This window comes from Grus americana, chromosome 19, assembly GCF_028858705.1.
Source record: "Grus americana isolate bGruAme1 chromosome 19, bGruAme1.mat, whole genome shotgun sequence".
Lineage (NCBI taxonomy): Eukaryota > Metazoa > Chordata > Aves > Gruiformes > Gruidae > Grus > Grus americana.
This window is the reverse complement of record NC_072870.1, coordinates 10,998,319-11,017,578: the sequence shown is the minus strand read 5'-3', so window position 1 is coordinate 11,017,578 and position 19,260 is coordinate 10,998,319. Positions and strand designations below refer to the sequence as shown.

Sequence of the window (19,260 nt, the reverse complement as noted above, 5' to 3'; positions counted from 1 at the left end):
TCAACGCCTGAACTTTGTCAAAGAGCACTGGGAAGGCTCCTTGCCAAAGACTTCAATTCTGCTCTCAGTTACAGAACTGTCTTTTACTGTTGTTGTTATTAACTTCTGTCTTGGTGGCAGGGCTTGATCTGGAGATTGTTAGGCTGTTACTCCAGGAACACTTGGAATTTTGTACTTCATGGGGATGTAAAAGTAAAGGTCTTTCGGTACTTTTTGGTTTTAGGAACTGAAGAATGAATATTGATTGGATTAAAATTTGGTTATTTGTTTGGGTTGATGTTTGTATTTACTGGGGTTTTTGGGGGGTGGGAATTTGGTGCTATGGGTCTAAGCAGGAAGGACATAATGAAGAAATGGGTTCTGAAAGATAAATTTGAAGGAGAAGGAAGGGTTGTGGAGCATGCAGGAGGCTAAAGGCTTCCTGACCGTGAGACTCAGGCGAGTGCAGAATACCTCAGAGGGAATGTCGTGGGATATGTAGAAGAGCCTCAGGAAGGAAGTGGTTTTGGTCATTGTACATAAGACTGTGTGATCCAGAGGAGCTCAGTGAGCTTTAAATCATCAGGTTCCCTCCCATAATAAGAGCTGTGACGTTGCTTTGGAGCTTGCAGGGAATACCAGTGATTTGGTGTGTGTGCCCTGTGGCATGGTCCAGTTTAAAAAGCATACGGTATGGCAGATAAAAAACCACGGTTTAGGAAAAGAAAATACCTGGCCGATAGGCATCTTGGCACTTAAAACCTGCATCTGTTGCAGCTGCTGGTACTTGGCTATTTGAGAGGAATCCTAGCGGCTTGTGCCAGTTCGGGCTCTGTAGTTTTGGAACCAAAGTTACTGCTGTAGGCTATAGACCTGCCTCAATGGCTGTTCAAAATCTGCGTTAGTATGAAAGTGAAGTTATTTAACCAGGGAGCAGGGAGAGGGCTGTTGAGGTTTTTTTTGCTGTATCCTTTCTTTAATTTCTTGAAATCTTTAGGCTCCATCCTTTCAGAGCTAAGTTGCATCTCATTTTGTTTTGATTTTTAGGTTGAAGCACTGATTTCCCCCAGTCCCTGCATTCAAGCCAACTGTTCTGTCTCTTTAAACTTGCAGGCAAAAACTGCCTTTGCCTAAATCCAGATTGCTGCCTCCCCGTGCCTATTGCCTGTGACATAGGGAACCATTTACTCCAGCCGCACAACTGTGTGTTGCTTGCTGGACTACACCTATGCTTGCTCTTTCTCTCTGCCTTTTTGTGAAATAGGTTGCAAGGGCAGATTTAAAACTGGAGCAGATCTCACGGCTGCTTCAACTGGCTTGCGTCTTACCACCCAGATCAGAACATGTCCACAGCAGCGCTTACATATTTACAAAATATAAAGTCCCAACTGATGATGAGAGCTGCCCTCTCTCTGCACCCTTTACAGGCCTAATCTGGAGGTGGGGGGGAGAAATCCTTTCTCAGGGGGGTGCGTGTGTATGTGCTGCAGTCTCCTTAAGGCTGCCTTTCAAACAAGCCAGCTAATGCATCACTGCCTTTGGAATAAACTGCTACGTCACTGATAGCACTTGGCATGTTACAGTGCTGGGATCAATGCAGGCTCCTAGCTGCGATGTGCGTCAGGTATGTGTCTGTAATGAATGCTTTTTTTCTGGGAGGCTAGAACAGAAGAGAACCGCGCAGGCTTTCCTTTTGTCTAACAGCAGGCCTAGGGTCTGAAGAGGGGGGATGTTTTTCATATGATATTTGCCATTAGGGTTCTGAGTAGTATTATGTTTAGGAAATGAGCTTTGTAGTGTGTGTGCGTGCCGATGGTAAGTATTGTATTAGAATGACACATCTTTGTGTAGCGTATTTTTGTAGGGATGTTGCAGCAGATCGTGTCTGTTGATTTCATAGCCGTGGATTCAGCTGGTAGAAAGCATGGTGAATATTTTTAACCAGTGCTGAAGCTGCTCCTCTAACATCAAGCTGTGTGTAGATGTAGGATTTGTTTCCTTGCAGCTACAATGGTCAGAAACTGTGGATTGGGGACCATGGGTGGGATTTTTTTTGGAGCACAGGCAAATATTTGGGAAACAATCTTCACAGAAACTGAAAAATGAAATCTCAGTTATACCATGTGTAAATTTTAATCTCGAATCAGGATCAAAAACTGAGGAAATCTAATGGAACCATAGATGGGGCAAGTGTTTTATTTTGAAAATGATGGAATATACCATTTTCTATGCGAAATACATATCCAGTAGGGTCACTGACTATTGGGTTTTGCTGGTGTTACATGCTGATGACCAGAAGAAAGTGACACAGATTTCATCAAGCAGAGTATGTAGGTCCAGGATTCTCTACCCTTACGATGACTTGTTTGGAGCTGGTGGAATGGTGGGTTTGTGGTACCCTGCAGAGATGAAGGGAAGCAGGAGCCTGGAGGACCCAGGAGAGTGGACTTCCACGGCCGGAGTCGTGCGTGCTGGGCTGTGGGGGGCCGGGACCCCGAGTTGGCTCTGGCAGGCTGGGAGCGAGATCTGTACCACGGGAGGCCTCTCAGGATGGAGCTGCTGCGGGAAAAAAAATTCAAGACAAGTTGCTTTTTCTTTTTTTTTGTTTTAAAATGAATTAAGCGGGAAATTTCTGGTGTACTTCATAGTTGGGTGGTTTGAGTAGTTCTTCAAAGAGGAACAAAGGCTGACAGGTGAGAGCGGCATTTCATTATTGGGTAGATATGTAATGTTGGGGTGTTTTGTTTGTTTAAACTGTGTGCTTTCCCTGGTATGTCTTGTCTGGTGAAGATGTATTTCCGCTGTGGCTGCCTTCTTCACTGCCACAGCGTGTCGCTGTCCCCTTTACCCTTCCGCTGACAATGCTTGGGGAAATTGGATCCACACAGAATTGTTTGCCTGCGCTTTATCAGACACATGGCACTTGCTGTTGGTCGTCGCTGGTATTGCCTGGTCTATTCTTAGTTCCCTGTCTCCTGCAGTGACCTCACCTTGCCCTTCAGGGCTCAAGGTTGCACACTGTCATCATGTTTATGTGACTTTTCCTCTGGGTACTTGTTCTTTTTTTCTTTTTTTTTTCTTTTTTTTTTTTTTTTTTTTTTGAGTGATCCCCTCCTGGGTGTTTGCATGACTTTTGCTCAGGCTCTTGGAATGTGAGTGTATCAAATAAAAGCTGTGCTACCCTGAAACAGCCCTATGCTAGGACAGACCCAAATGTCCTCAAATTTAAAAATGTGTCTAGTTCCAATCCCGGTTTGATTGTCACTGTGTTGCTGCAGTCATTGCCCTTGCTTATCCTTTCCCTACCCCCGAATTTGCAATTTATGTTTTTGCACGTGCTCGATACTGAGCGACCGTTCTTCCTTTCTCCAGTGATGTTACTGGACCCTGCAGTACTGTAGCACTTTGCTTGTGAGGATATTTATTCTTATAGCTCTTGGAGTGATCTCACCTCCGTTTTTTAGGTGGAGAAACAGAAGCACAGAAAGCTTAAGTGACTTACCCCGGGTCTCCCAGCTTCCTTCCAGGCTGGTGTCCAGTGCGATCAGTTGTCTTGTGTCTGGATCAACCCTGTGCTCTGTGTGCCTGTACGAGCTGTGCATCTGACTTTCTGCTCTGCAGCCCTGGAAATGCTTTCCTTGTCATCTCCCCACCCACTGTGAAAGTCTGATGTTAAATCCTACATGTTGATCGAATCTTTTGGGCTGGCTGGCCCCCATAGTTGCTCCTCTGCTCTCGCAAAGCTGGCTGCTGCGGAGGTGCTCACCTGCTCCCGGCGTGATTGTGCATCCAGCGGTGCAGAGTTCCTCCGGATGCTGACGGAGCACGTGGGGAAGCTGTGCAGTCTTCCTTGCGTGACCCCCGTTGAGGGGAGCGTGAAGCGGGGCTGACCATTGCTGCTGACAGCCACGGTGCATCGTGTGGGCTGCAGTAGCCGTGCTGTGTGTTAAGCCCGATTACGTAACCTGTAGATCACTTTCTCTCTTTCCTGATCAGCTGCTTTCCTCTGAATGCAGAAGAGGGAAGCTGCTACCCTCTCTGTGCATGCTGCGTCACAGGAAAAGTGACTGAGAGAGAGGGGTGGTGGAAAGCAAGGGACAAAGGTTAAAAGATTGAAGCAATCTGGGAAGTGCCACTGCTTCATGGAGAACTGCCTGAGTGCAAGAGGCTCTTTGCAGCTTTCTCCTGCTGGGTTGTGAGCTGCAGTATTGAGAAAGATAAAATAGCAGCAGCTACACTAGAGGAGTCATAAGCAAGCCTGAAATCTGTTAATTCCTTCACTGAGACAGCATGGAGGATTCTGCAGAGCAGAGTCAGGAAATGAGATATCACATGCTGCAAAGGTAAGAATTACAGAAATTATTGTCGTCTCATAGCAGCAGCTGTCTTGGACTGAGGCAGTTGGGCACGCTGTACTGGAAATGCATACTGATATTTTTCCATGTTAATTTTATCCTCTGAAACCTCACTGGTGGCTGTGAGCTATCTGTGCATGCAGTCTGCAAGAAAGATGCTAAAATACATCTTAGTTGGGGAATCAGTGTTAAAGTTTGAGATTCTGCACAACTTCTGACCTTTATAAAAGTGATGGATAGATGAGCATTTTGAAAGTTCCTACATAACAAACCACTGCAGTTGTGACCTAGGGATTCATAGAGATGACTGTTACTAACTTAGCGTTTATTCTGTTTTGTTTAGAGCTTGGTGTTCTTTCTTCCTTGCTGCCCAGCTTCCATTTCATCTTACCCTGCAAAAAGGAAAAATCTCTCATATTTTGATTATAATGTGCGGCCTCTGGTTATTAGTAAATAAACTTAGTGTTCTTGGTATGCTTACTGTCACAAATTAAATGGAATCATACTTGCTTATAAACAAGTGTTTGTGCATTCTGGATGATGAACTTTTGGTTTTGTTGACATTTTATCTTTATTTTATCTTTGTGTGTAGTAATTTCAGCTTGGCAGGATAGTTCATATTCATACATGCTCACAGATTCTGACCCCAAGATTTTTATCATTTTTCTATTTTTGTTGAGACTACTCCCAATAAACCTGCAGTGAATAAACCTGTCTCACTTGTTGGACTGTGCTCCTTCCTTGCCATGCCAGAGATTCTGACCTTCTTTAAATACACGAATTTATTAGAAATTCAACCTTAACTGCACCTTTCCCCTTCTTGCGTGTTGGGTCCTGTCCTTGAGATTATCACAGAGCAGTTTGTGAACTCTTACTGATAGGGACAAGTTTTAAGTTCAGTGATGATGTCTATCTCTGGAGTGCAGCTCGCTGGAAGAAAGGAAAGCACGCAGGGGAAGAGCGTCCGCACGCTTAACTTGTTCTTACGCCCTTCACAGGATAGCAGCTAGCAGCTCTTCTTTCAGACAAGTTACTAGACTGGACGTGCTTTGGTCTGACCTAGTGCAGCCATTTATATGTCCCAGAACATCACTGGGAGATATGCATCTGGCTTTTTAGCATGCTTTAAAATCACCCTATTGATCTTGTTTTTCCTGTTACCTTTAATTCTCCCACTCTTGGCTTCGTGGATTGCTTCAAAGTGTCTTTCACTGTGTTTAGTACAGGTTTTCACTTCCCAATTAAGCTCAACATTTGCAAGACTATAACTTGAAGTTCTCCACCAGTCTGGCCATTGTTATGGGAATATCTCACGTGTGGGAGAAAAGATTGGTGTGTTCATGCAGAATGCAGAATCTGAATTTCAAGTGCTGTCAATATGCTTTCTTGCTGCTCTGAAAACCCTCGCGAAGTCAGGGTTGTGCCGCAGCAGGGTGTCATGGCGAAAGTAGACGGTGTGCACAGAGGTGGAGAGGCAGGGAAGGATTCGCTCCATCCTGCATGTGGTAGATAAACGTGTCTTTGGTCAGAGCTGGGCACCCATCTTGCCTTGCCTGAGAGATCACCTTTTGTTCTAGTACAGTTCTTGGTTATGCCAGGATTTGGCATGTGCCTTTTTGACTAGGTCGTGCCAGATGATACGGGTCAAGATCCTTTTTGTTAGCGTGTACCACAAAGCACAGCGTAGTCTGTGTTAGTACCATGATCGTCCCTAGGAAAGATGGGTAAGAGAAGAATCTGGATTTGAACCAGATACTAGCTACAGTTTGTTCAGGGCTGCTTTCATCAGCAAATATTTTAGTCAAAATACTGGTCTGTGGTGTTACCGCGCTCCTGATGAAGAGCTAAGGAGGGTCTGTGTTCTACATGGGTGAATCTTCATAGGCCATAACGTATTAATGAGGGAAGGTGAGGGGGAATCTATGTGTTTCCTCTCAGGCCGTCACTGAGCACCTCTAACAGCAGCTCGTTCGAGCCCGGATGCCCCAGACCTCGCATGGGGCAGCGAACCCCGCAGGTACAGCTCTCGGGCTACCTGCCCTTGGTGGCTGTGTTTACAAGGAGACCTTTAGATGTTGTACATGACGTGGCTTGTCCTTGGGTTGGTTTTCCCTTCGTGCCCTCCCCCAGCGATTCCAGTTGCTTTCTGCCGCATCCCATCCCATTTCCCAGTGGAGTTGCTCAATGGTGTCAGCACTTGGGCAGCTGATTAGGCCAGAGGTTCCTGCTGGCTTCCCCCAGCCGAAGGGCAGAGCCCGTGGGGCTCCTGGGGACAGACCCTGCGGGTACAGCTGCTCCAGCAGCACTCATCCCCTTGGTGGCAGTTGGGTCTTTCTAAAGCATGGAGTAGGTTTTTTAAATACCTTCCCCATATTCATCTCCCCTTCCTACAGACGGGTTCTGTAATCCTGCGTGGTAGCAGAGGTAAGGACTTCAGTGTGTTCGTGGGAAAGGAACCTGTTAAGAAAAGCCCACTAAACACAGTAACAAAAATGGGTAAACTGGAGTGACCCAAGAGGTAAAACTTTCGGGGGCTTTAAAAGAAAAAGTATCTTGTTGCTGCCACTGTCGTGCTGCACTTTGGTAGACGCGTGGTGCAAAGAGTAGGTCTTTTGCTTTTTTTTTTCTTTTAATTGAGTTTCCTCTCACAATTTCAGCTTTGTAAATTTTAGCAAATCAAATCCTGCAGTGATTGCAAAAGCAATGAGTGATTTATCCATGTGTCACTTCTGAGGAAGCTGAAGCATAACAAAGGGAAGCGACTGCCCTGTTCCCACAGAGGAAGATGGTAGCAGAGCACAGGGTTGATCTTGTCAGACACAAAATTGGCTTTCACCGCTTGTAGTAGAAGTAATGTGATTCATTTGTCCTCTAGCTCAGAACTTTTGAGGAAGATATTTAAGACTGGGTGGTGGAAAATTCTTGTAAAATGATAGCAGAGTCTCTCATTTACATTCGGAGACTTACTTGCTGCGGTTCCCAAGTAGGATTTTTTTATGGACTCCGATCTTAGTAGCTTGGCTCACCAAAGCCAGAAAACGTTGTTGTTGTTTCTCAACTTTCCTAGATGAATCGAAAGCAATGTGGTGGAGTATTGTTGTTCTGTGTTGGGCAGCAGTATACAGCGAACGTGGTTTTACCTATTTATATATTAGCATAACCAGAATTTCTCCAGATAACCTCGCTTTTGCAGAGAGATAGCAGAAAGGTGTTTTAAAAACCAAAGTCATGCCTGTAAAAGCTGAGGACCAGACGCCACAGTGGTTTGGAGGCAAGGAGTCATTCTGCTTGGGGAACACGGTCAAGGGGAACTTTACAAATTATTTACATATCCTTTTCTATTTGTGTACATCTGCACTGCCAAGTTGCTTTTTTCTGTCTCCCACAAATTTCCTTAGGCCCAGTATGTCTGGTTTACACCTTGTAAAGCAAGGCCGGGACAGGAAGAAAGTTGACGTGCAGCGGGATTTCACTGTGGCTTCTCCAGCAGAATTTGTTACTCGTTTTGGAGGGAATAAAGTTATTGAAAAGGTGAGTTACTGACCTTTTTGACTTTAGCATGTTGCGTTTTGTTCCCTTCTCTTGAGCTATGACTTCTCTCTATATAAGGGAGTATGTTGCAGATATCAAAATATTAATACTCCTGAACTTGAAAGTTATGCTTCTGCCTGTAATCGTTGTGTTTCCATTTTATTTCATATATGATAAATAAACATCCCATTGTTTTAGCTTAGTGTGACAGGAAAAAAAAATTGAGTGAGCTAGACCACTTCTGCTTATACAGAAGGATTTATAGACAGATATAACAAAAGTAGACTGGAAAAAACCCTAAGAAATGTATTTAAAAATACATAATCATTTACTGGATGAGGTCTCTTCCTTTCAGGTATCAAATGTTTTAGCCACTTGTTACGCCTATTCTCATGTGTCCTTCTGCTCTGTAATCTAAATAAAGCACAATACATTAAAATCTTTAAGGTTGAGTAAGAGCTGATTTCTGAATTGACTGATGGGCCATTAAATGTTGCTGCTGAAGTGAATGCTGGTTAATGAAACTGCACAGCCCCAAAATTGGATGAAGAGTCTGCAGAGAAAAAAACTGTTTTTCAGTATCACTTAGTGTTACGTGCTATTTAGACTCTGTCTCATCCCTGCTTCTAATGTACTCAGGTCCTGATAGCAAATAATGGCATTGCAGCAGTGAAGTGCATGAGATCCATCCGACGCTGGTCCTATGAGATGTTTCGGAATGAGCGGGCAATCAGATTTGTTGTGATGGTGACTCCTGAGGATCTGAAAGCAAATGCAGGTGAGTTGTAAAGAGTGTGAAGGTGCACAGCCTTCTCCTTGCACAGACCTGTGTACCCACAAGGATACAAGAAGTTGAATGTATGTCTGCTGCATCACGTACCATTCTCTCAAGTGACAGGTTTTTCTGGGAGGAGATTAAGTACTTCCAGTACTGTAGATTTAGGGGGTTTTAGACCAAGTACTGCTTACTAGATTTGCAATCTAAACGAGACCTTTGTGTTTGCAGAGTATATTAAAATGGCAGATCACTACGTCCCGGTTCCAGGAGGACCGAACAACAACAACTACGCAAATGTGGAGCTGATTCTTGATATTGCTAAGCGAATTCCAGTGCAGGTGAGAAGTGTCAAAGGTAGTTTTCAAAACAGGAGGTAAGACTAAGCAATCTTCTCTCCTTAAACGACGACCTGTGTCTGGAGAAAAAGACAAGTCAAGGAAATTGAAATTACAAACCTATACTAGCACCAAAAGGCAATGCATATTGCAATGCAGTGGATTTCCTGGTAGGAATATCTGCAGGAGATAGAAGGTTCCCCTCACCCTTTAGCTGCCCGACACTTAGTTCCTCTCCATCTTGCTTTGGCAGCTGCCTTTGGCTTATCTACAAGATGCAAGACACTAGCCCTTTAAGCAAACCACGTAGTTCAGGAGACTGGTCTGGCTTATGAATGTTATGAGGCTGTTTTCAATGAGGAAAAGACAGACTTGAAGTATCTGCATGCTTTCTGTTTCTGCTCACTTGTTTGTTTTACTAAAACAAAGAGTGAATGATGTTATCTTCTTCTGCAGGCGGTATGGGCTGGCTGGGGCCATGCATCTGAGAACCCTAAACTACCAGAACTTCTCCACAAAAATGGGATTGCTTTCATGGGTGAGGATATATGCTTCTGATCTAACGTCTAGTCCTTATTTTAAGGTGGTTGGTTTAAGTGAAATAGAGAATCCTGAGTCTAAAAGAGAGCCATGAGGTGTGGTTTACAAGAGCGAGATTGATGGTATGTTCTTTACAGTAGTGAGAGCACCAGAATACGCTGTCTAACAGCGTAGCCTGTTTCCAGTCATCGAGGCTAATGAAACTAGAGAAGGTTTGGACATACGCTAGGAAATAGTTCTTGTATGGGAGAAGTGGCAGGTTCTCCACCATGTCTTTGAATATCGTGAGGTACAAAATGAGAAAAGATTCCTGTTAAAGCGGATTGTTTCAAAAGCTGGATGTCCTTGTCATTTTCAGGAGGATGTTTAGAGTTCGGTTTTATGGAAAGAGCGGAGTTTTATGTGGACACTACATGAAGTTTGTAGTCTACTTAGCGAGTGTAGTTAACCAAGTGTTGGAGATGCTTGATGCAGTAAGCCTCATCTCCTGAACCACATGGATCTGAATATCGGATAAGGTTTTGGACACGTGCTGTGTTTAAAGTTAAAGATGGGCTTGTGATAAAAGTCATGGTCTGAACATAGCCTGGGGATAGTTGTGTCACGTTCTGACCTCTCGCAGATCTTTTTAACTGTGATGTCTTGAGCCATAACCACAGAAATACTCTGGGCCTTTGAAGAGGAGTGGATTTAAGAGCTGTATTTTAATACCAGTTTAAATCTCTTACCAATCATACGCTACAGTCCCATGCAAGCCATGTTTCAAGTAAAATCAGGGCACTGAGTTATTATTCCAGTAGCATGTGATGTGCACACCTAATACCAGTTATTGTACCTGCTGTCCCTTCGAGAGCAGACCCAGCTTGAGGACGCATGGACAGAGCGATGCTTGTGAGCTGAGTGTGCCAGGACTGCTTTAACAGGATGGGTGCTTAACAAGCTGTTGAGATGTGTCTGTGGTTGCACTTCCCTCCTTCTTGGTCAAAAGTACTCTAGTCTGTTTGCTTTTTGTTTCCTGGCTGGTAAAGCTAATGCTCTCTATTTTGGCTGAGAAATGTTGATTTATACCAGTTAAGATGCGGCATGCACCAACCTTGCTAAGAGTGTTTATTTATCCCTCTTACATGGAACCTAAATTAGATCTCTGGACACTTCCCTAGTGTCCGATATTTCTTGTGTCTCTCTCATGCATTGTTTTTGCTCTTTGTAGGTCCTCCAAGCCAAGCGATGTGGGCCTTGGGAGATAAGATTGCTTCTTCAATAGTGGCTCAGACTGCCGGGATTCCAACTCTTCCTTGGAGTGGCAGTGGTGAGAACGAATTTGTCCTCTGTTTATCAAGATCATTCTAACCTTTTTTTCCTCCACACACCTAATCTTTAAGAAGTGTCTGTGCACAAAAAGGTGTTCAAAGAGATTTTCCATCTGTTTAGGGTTTTAAATTTGTATTATCTGAGGCTTAGACATAGTGACTTATGATATATATGGATATGTCAGGCAAAATTTACATGTTGTATAACATGCTGTTGGTCTAACAGTACAGCTGTAGTATCTGGTATTTCTGCAGTCTTTAGTTTTCTAGTGTGTAGTTTTGGAGCACATAGCCAGTACTCTGCTTCCATGGAAACTCTGTGCAGTTTCAAAAGACTGTAAATAACCTGTTTCTCAGAAGTGCACAAAGTGAATAAAGGGGGATATAATTTTTTGGATGAAAAGATCTGTTTCCCAGAAAACAGAAATAACTGTTTACATTCTGCATTCTCTCTTCTGTAAATACTTCCAGACTAGTTCCTTGTGAAACTACAACTGCTGGTTGTTTCGCCAGTGTCTGATGTGAGTTCTCACTGAGCCTTGCAGCAGAGTTAACCAAGAAGATAATGCTTATATTTCAGGTCTTCGAGTGGACTGGCAGGAGAATGATCTTCAGAAGCGTATCTTGAATGTTCCTCAGGAACTGTATGAAAAAGGCTATGTGAAAGACGCAGATGATGGACTGCGGGTAGGTGGTTAGTATTTTGGAAGTATTTGAGGTCCTGCTGCATGCACGCCTGGAGAACGCTAGGGGTTTAATTTATTTTTTAACAGGAGTACAAACTACAACTAGACTGAAGACCTATGACCTCACACTTGGTTTCATCTTTTGTTAAGTTTTCATTTGAGGAAGATTTCCAGGATAAGAAATATTCCTGGCAAAATACAGGGTTTGGGAATTTTCTCTTGTGAAGAGAGAGGGTGGAGTTTTCCATGTTACCCTGCTTAATGATTTTCTGTATTCTACAAAAGCTTTTCTGTGAGTTTGTAAATTTAATGGCATGAAACACTGACAAAATATTTTGTGATGACTTCAAGAGGGTAGAGTTCTCTGTAGTCACAAAATCACTGTTGATTTTTCCAACTACAGGCACCCTCTCAAACTGGAATATTTGGTTTCTATCCCATTCATGTTTTGGTTGGTAAATAGTCAGACATGGAAGCTTGGACACAAATCAACAGAGAAATCATGATCTTTTCAACTTGATTCTGCTAACTTTTTGTACTTACCCATGTTTTTCTGCCCATCTTGATCAGGCTGCTGAGGAGGTTGGCTACCCTGTCATGATCAAGGCATCTGAAGGAGGAGGAGGAAAAGGAATCAGGAAAGTTAACAATGCAGATGACTTCCCCAACCTATTTAGACAGGTAACTTTTCCCATTGATTTGTGCTATCTTGTTCTAAATGTTTGGGTTGAGTGATTCTGAGACCACTGTATTGGAAACATTAAAGAACTGAAAAAGACTGCATTATGTATTAGAGCCTGTTTAGCTACTTTGCATCAAGAGTTCATGCCCTCTTTGCTCCGTATGTTGATAGCATTTCAATATATCTGGTTATCCAACACAGTTGTCAAATGCCCAAACATTATAGGAGATGCTGAATAGATCCAAGTAATGGAGGGCATATGCAGTGTAACTCAAAATTTTATGTTGAGAGACATGAGCCTTCCTGAGTTTATCGTTATTTAGGAAAGCTGAGAGGAATGGAAACAGCATTGTAATTGTAGACAGGCAAACACGGGGTATTTTCAGCCCTAAGTGTCCCAGGGGAAATATTAAGGCAGTTCCTTGCTTAAAAAATGAACTTGGGATGATTGTGACTAAGACAAGGCATTCACACAGACTGATCTGTTTATATGCTGTCTCTCCTATAGGTTCAAGCAGAAGTCCCAGGCTCTCCAATCTTTGTAATGAGACTAGCCAAACAGTCCCGGCACTTGGAGGTGCAGATCCTGGCAGATCAGTATGGCAATGCCATCTCTCTCTTTGGCCGGGATTGCTCCGTGCAGCGCAGGCACCAGAAGATCATTGAGGAAGCACCCGCTTCTATTGCAACTTCGGTGGTGTTTGAGCACATGGAACAGGTGAGAGTGGCTCTGCACATTGTCCTTTTCTTGTGAGACTCCAAAAACAGGCAGAACTTTTGGGTGTTTTTTACATCACCAAGAGTTTTGCATTGTTGAATCTTTTAAAGGAGCAATACAGTGTTGCGTGTCTTAAACTGCTTAGCGTAGGCAACCACTCACATTTTGGAAACTGAGTCCACCGTGCGCTGACAGACAGCTGTAGAGCTCCCTTCAAAAATACATGCATCTCAAAAATAGGAGGTAATTGTGTTTTAAATATGTATTGTCACATTAAAAGCAAGCTGTGGGAGCTGTATGAATTGTCTAATGCAGAGTATTATAAATATTTGCTTCAAACTCTGTCTTCTGTAAATTGTAAATGAAATAACCTGGAAGTAAAAACTCCTGTGCCATGTGCTTTCCTTTGAGCAGTTCTTGGGCCTGTTACAAGCTTTTGGATCTTTCAGAATGTCAGCAAAAAAGTCTGAAGTGGGTGGGGTGGATGAACAGAGCACAGGTAACTGAGTGTGGGGCCTGGAAGTGAAATACGCTTTATTCTGGTGTCCTAGTGTGCGGTGAAGCTTGCCAAAATGGTGGGATACGTGAGCGCAGGCACTGTGGAATACCTGTACAGCCAGGACGGCAGTTTCTACTTTCTGGAGCTGAATCCCCGCCTGCAAGTGGAGCACCCCTGCACAGAGATGGTGGCCGACGTCAATCTGCCGGCAGCGCAGCTCCAGGTGAGTCAGTGTTTCTGGAGGCTTTCCGAAGCACTCGAGCTGTGGTGAGTTGAGGAGGCCTGGGCATGAAAAACCTGTTCTGCTGAAGCTTTAGTAAAATAGGGGGGCGGACTCTTGTCTGAGTCACGGCCAGGGTTCTGTGTTAAAACTGGATGGCATACTGACATAATGCAGATGAGTAGATCTTGGTACTGATAGAGGAGAGACTATAAAAAAAGTATTAGAGAGCTCTGCTAAACATGGCCTATATCCTCATGTGCAGATAGGCGATACGTGACTCCCCCACATTTCCTTCTCAACAAAAATACCCAATAACTGAAAGGCCCATTTTGGTACTTTCTCAGCTTGGGATTTCTCTACTGTGGCTGGAGCAAAGCTTCATTCAGTAGTCCAGAATATATATGCAACCCTTCTGTGACAACTGTTTCGCTAAGTTATAGCTCTACCGCGTGGCTCTTTCTGATGTGGAAAGCAGAGAGGTGTGAAGGGAAGCAGTGGAGGAATAAAACATAGAGGTAGGAAAACTGATTTAAGGAAAGATTGTGTAAAAAAAAAAAAAAAAAAAAAAAAAAAAAGGCAAGCCTGTCTCAACAAACTTTAGCCAAGAGTAGTTCGACTTTAAGCTCTGAAATTATTTTGTGAAACTAGTTGGCTTCTGAGGCTAGCAGTGCAATCAAATGCTGTGCCAGTTTTGAGCAGTGCATCACCCACTCTGCCTCCAAGGAACAACAGCCTCTTCCCAGGGTTTCTAATGACAAAAGGAGGGGAAAAAAGAACAAACAATTGGATTTTTCATCTTTCAGCAAGTTCAGCAGTTGTTTGAAGTTCAGGAAAGTGACTTGGGTCTTCTCAATTTTGATGAGCAGTTCCTGACCTCTCTAAGTCCATCACTCACAGCAGATGCTTCCTCCTCCTGGCTGAGGTCCCTGCTCTTTACCCTGTCTAAAAACAGAATTTGTGCCTAACAATTAGGTACTTGAATAGATGCGGCAAAGTGACCAAGAATTTATCTTGATTTATTGCTTTTTTTAAGGGGAAGTCGTGACAGTTATGGCTCACATGAACGAGTAGGCTTTTTCTTGTTCTGATCCCCAAAGTAATGAGGGAATCCTTCACAGATCCTGTGGCAAGCATTTGTTGCGTTTGCTGTGGCTCATCTGTCCCTTGTGCATCCTCACTGAGCTCCCTGTGTGCTGCCATGCTAGCCCCCTTCTCAGCCCCAATCCCTTCCACCGGTGGATGAATGCCGCAGTCCTCCTTCCCTATTTGTCTTACACCACGTTACGGGCTCTAGGGGCTTTTCTACTTCCATCTTCTCAGCCCTCCCATTCCTACCCTCTTGCTTTATATCCAGTTTCTTTCTTCTCCCTGCTGTTTGCATTTTGAAGTTGATTGGTTAGATGTTAGAGAAAACAAACAGTTAAACTGTAATGTCTTGCAGGCCACTCAGGAGCGGGATCATCTTCGTTTTGTCGGGAGGCTATTGGGCTTTGGCCTGAGCCTTCTCTCAGCAGGTGATTCCAGTAGCTCTGTGTCTGTATTTGCCAGGCATTGAGAGTTTTGTAAGTGCTCAGATACTTTCCCCTTTCTTGGGCACTGTTCCTCATATTGCTGATGCTAGATACAATTTCATAGAATGGCCCATTGATATTGTAACCAGTTTGGTCTTTTGTCCGTTGGTGTCTGGCTAATGGACAGCTGAAATAAATGGGTTAAACTAAAGCTCAGCCTTTTTGAACTGTAGCTGTAAAAAAAAAAAATCCCAGCTAATGAACAGAACAAGTGGGACTTTACTCCATAAGGACAGAACCAGCAGCCAGTTCTGCAGGTTACTCTCTCCACAGTTCAAAGTTGCAAAATTCCACGGCTTCCTACAACCGATTAGGGACCTTCTGTCTCACTGGGACCTTAGTATATTTTTAACAGGCCTAATGCGTGCCCATCCTCAGCTGACCTAGCACTGGCCAGCTTTCTCTGGAGCCTTTTAATCAGTCAATGGAAAATACTGGCTGAAGGGCTTAAGGTGGATATTACACTGAGCTCAGCTGACCTGAGAAACATGAGTGCTCCAAGACATGCCAATGGAGAAGACTCCCACCAAAAAATGGGCGTGCATCTTTGCTGTACTAGAACTGCAACTTACTTCATGGTTTATTATTATTCCTTAGATTGCCATGGGGATTCCCCTCCACAGGATCAAGGATATCCGAGTGATGTATGGTGTTTCTCCATGGGGAGATGGATCTATTGATTTTGAGAATTCAGCCCATGTCCCCTGTCCACGTGGCCATGTCATTGCTGCACGCATCACCAGTGAGAATCCTGATGAGGTTAGTGTTTTAAATTCTTTAGTTACTGATCACTCTCTTGAGAACTGTTGGCTTTACACCTAGGTTCAATCCCTGCTGCTGAGCCTGAAAATTTTGGCAGGAAATTTAAAAGATTCTTCCCTTATCCCACTTAGGTGACAGTTCTGTAGACTCTGGTTAGACACAGCCTGAATTTCTTTGTGTATATATCGTGTTGCAGCACAAAGAGGTGCTCTAGCCTTCAGAACTCCTATTACTTCCCTAATTCTGGATTATTTACTTTTTCTTTAGGATGTATAGCAATGTCTGTCTGTCTTTACAGGGATTTAAGCCCAGTTCTGGTACAGTTCAGGAACTGAATTTCCGCAGCAATAAGAATGTCTGGGGCTATTTCAGTGTTGCTGCTGCAGGAGGGCTTCATGAATTTGCCGACTCTCAGTTTGGTCACTGCTTCTCTTGGGGAGAAAATCGTGAAGAAGCCATCTCGTAAGTAGTCAGAAAAGTGATAGAACCTTGGAAATTGCTTGGTTTTGTCCTCTTTGGTCCAAAGTGCCATGGATAAAATGCAACTCCTTACTTCTAGGAGTTTTAAGAGAAGTTTCCCTCCTTTTTTTTACCTTTTTTTTCCACATCGTGATCAGGCTTCTCATCCTGTGTTGCTCTGCAATTCCACTGAGTTGTACCTACATTTCTACATTTTTTTTTTTTTTTACTTCTCTTTATTTTTTTTTCCTTTCTGTTTCATTCCCACCTTGTACACCTGCTCCTGGGGTACGATATAGCTGCCATTGTGTCGAAGTCCCTCTTTGAAAGCATTCAGGTGGAAGGCTTCTATCCGGAAAAACATTGAGAACTTGTTATGCCAATGCCTTACAATGATTTATAAACCGTTGAGTTGTCATTATGTGGTGTGGAACGTTAAAGCATCCAGTCATAGGGCAGGAGTGTCTGACCACTCATCCATGCCTTTTTTTGCCCAGAGCTACCTGGAGTTACCAGCTTGAGCGTTACTGTTAGTGTGGGATAGATAATAGGTATTTTTTTTTCTCTTTCAGAAACATGGTGGTGGCTTTGAAGGAGCTGTCCATCCGAGGGGATTTCCGAACCACTGTTGAGTACTTGATTAAACTGTTGGAAACAGAGAGCTTCCAGCAGAACCGCATCGACACTGGCTGGTTGGATCGGCTTATTGCTGAGAAAGTGCAGGTGCAGCTGCTTTCTTTACAGGACTACGAACTGGAGTGAGAAGGGGAAGGGTGGCTAAGCTTGGTGCATGTTGGTTGCAAGAGGGCAAGGGTTTAGGAGTGGTTAATTTCCACTTACCACTTCATGAATAAACATTTTCACTGGCCTTAACTCTTATTTATATCAAAATCCCAGCTCATCCCTGTCAGGGAGAGATGGTCTTAAAGTTGGCCAGAAAAGCATCTTAGTGTACGTGTGAATTAAGGCTAGTATTTTGGTTTGCAGTTTGGGACAGGTGATAGTGGGAGTGTAGGCAGAGCCTCAAGATTTGATCCAGGAAGGAAAAAAAAGTGGTTTTCTTTTAAGGAGTTAGAGGCAATTGCTTCTATATAGCATTTGCATAGATACTGCTCCAGCTTAATGTTAAATAGAGGGTGGCCCTGAACCAAAAATAGAGCTGAGACTGTTGATTCTTCAAGTGGGTGTCTGGAATGGACGGAAGCTGAAAGAGGTGTAACTGTGTTTATGTACCCTTTCTAGGCTGAAAGGCCCGATACCATGCTGGGAGTGGTGTGTGGAGCTCTGCATGTGGCTGATGTGAGCTTCCGAAACAGCGTCTCAAACTTCCTGCACTCTCTAGAAAGGTACGATTGCAAGCTGGTCGGTAGATAGCTGATAAGCAGATAGTAGTTAGTTTTGATTTACAAGTTTTGTTCAGGTACAGTCCAGTTCAGAAATGCAGAGCTTGTTATCTCCTGACTGTTCTCTGGCCCCAGGAAGCTGTTTATCTACTGGCCTAAGAAAACTGGCAGATACCTATGCATCTCCCCAAATTATCCCCTGCTGTTTGCATAGATTGGTTTGGTGTCTGGCAGAAGCTCCAAGAAATGGCTCAGAAGTGTGAAGTTCTTTCCCTGTGTGCTGCTGGGCAGCTAGGGAGTCTTGTATCACCAGATATTGTCTTCCTCCTGTTTTGAGGATTGATTTAGTTTTCCAGATTTGGCATAATTTTCCAGATTGAATGTTTCCCACTACTACTTAGAAAAGTCTCTCTGCTCCTGCTGGCTTTAAAGTAGAGCAGGCACTGTAGCGAAACTAGTCATAACACTCCGTCAGGCTAAACCTGGTGTGATCCAGGCAGGTTTGTTCTTCCCCTCCGTGTCCTGTTGGTGAGTCTGTATATAAACAGAGAGCTGCAGGGGGAAAAGCTACTTTATCCCTATGTTGTCATGCTGCGCATTCTGTAATTCAGGCCGTGGTGTTCCTTTCGCAGACTCTAAGGCAAAAGCAGGTGAATGGAAAGCAGAGCAAAGCTGGTCTCTGTGTGTGGAGAGAGATGGGCTGGCTTTGTCACACTGCTGTGTCTCTCCTAAGAAGAGACGGTTTAAAAGCCTACTCCCATCTCTCTGCTAGTGTTTTCCAAATTCTTGCATGCAACTTTGCACCTGCTTGGGCCGCTGATAGCCATTTGGTGGCTTCTGGGAGACCAGTTTTGTTTTGTACTTCTCTTTCAAGGGGCCAAGTCCTGCCTGCTCATACTCTGCTAAACACCGTGGATGTGGAACTCATCTATGAAGGGCGGAAGTATGTGCTGAAGGTACGATGCACAGCGTGCAAACACATCCTCTTGCCGCTTTTAGTTGGAAATGTCTGTTTGTGTACTGGTCTGGCTTAATCTTTATAATACGTGTCATTATTGGCATTAAATCTGCATAGGGTTTATTTTCTCTGCTTTACTGGGGTTAAGAAATCAGTACAATCTCCCTGATGATAATACCCCATCACATCTTTCCATTGCAATATCTGTGTATCTCTAATCATTTTAACCTTTCAGGGTCAAGAAATGCATAGGGTGAAGAATACTTTGTTACAGGCAAAGACTACTATCTGTTGGTTGACCAAAACTTTCAATTGATGTTTTTGAATATGTAGATCTACTCTGTTAGGTGTGTGAGCCCAGTTTCATCAGCATGACAGAATTTGTAGCAATTTTTCCCTTTAGTGTTGCTTGGTTTTTGCACATAGCAAAGAAAAATGTTAGAAATGCTGTTTAAAGGTTGCGAAACCAAGCATACGAAAGTTAGGAAATCTTAGACTTAAGATAGCCTGTGCAATCTTAATTATCTTCCT

General features: G+C 43.7%; 1 protein-coding gene across 11 annotated transcripts in view; it reads left to right on the top strand.

Moving 5' to 3' along the window:
- The window catches only part of ACACA (acetyl-CoA carboxylase alpha), a 140,144-nt gene that overhangs the window by 18,676 nt on the left and 102,208 nt on the right, over positions 1-19,260 (top strand). For 10 of the 11 annotated variants that reach the window (XM_054847960.1, XM_054847967.1, XM_054847963.1 and 7 more), the window contains 14 exons: positions 7,733-7,865; positions 8,505-8,643; positions 8,872-8,981; positions 9,435-9,516; positions 10,729-10,827; positions 11,409-11,515; positions 12,085-12,195; positions 12,705-12,914; positions 13,466-13,636; positions 15,805-15,966; positions 16,268-16,431; positions 17,001-17,151; positions 17,671-17,774; positions 18,646-18,727. In XM_054847960.1, the coding sequence (XP_054703935.1) occupies positions 7,733-7,865; positions 8,505-8,643; positions 8,872-8,981; positions 9,435-9,516; positions 10,729-10,827; positions 11,409-11,515; positions 12,085-12,195; positions 12,705-12,914; positions 13,466-13,636; positions 15,805-15,966; positions 16,268-16,431; positions 17,001-17,151; positions 17,671-17,774; positions 18,646-18,727 (1,825 nt within the window). Of the gene's footprint in view, positions 1-4,109; positions 4,323-7,732; positions 7,866-8,504; positions 8,644-8,871; positions 8,982-9,434; positions 9,517-10,728; positions 10,828-11,408; positions 11,516-12,084; positions 12,196-12,704; positions 12,915-13,465; positions 13,637-15,804; positions 15,967-16,267; positions 16,432-17,000; positions 17,152-17,670; positions 17,775-18,645; positions 18,728-19,260 lie in introns of those variants that run through there. The other variant, XM_054847965.1, reaches the window with a different exon arrangement.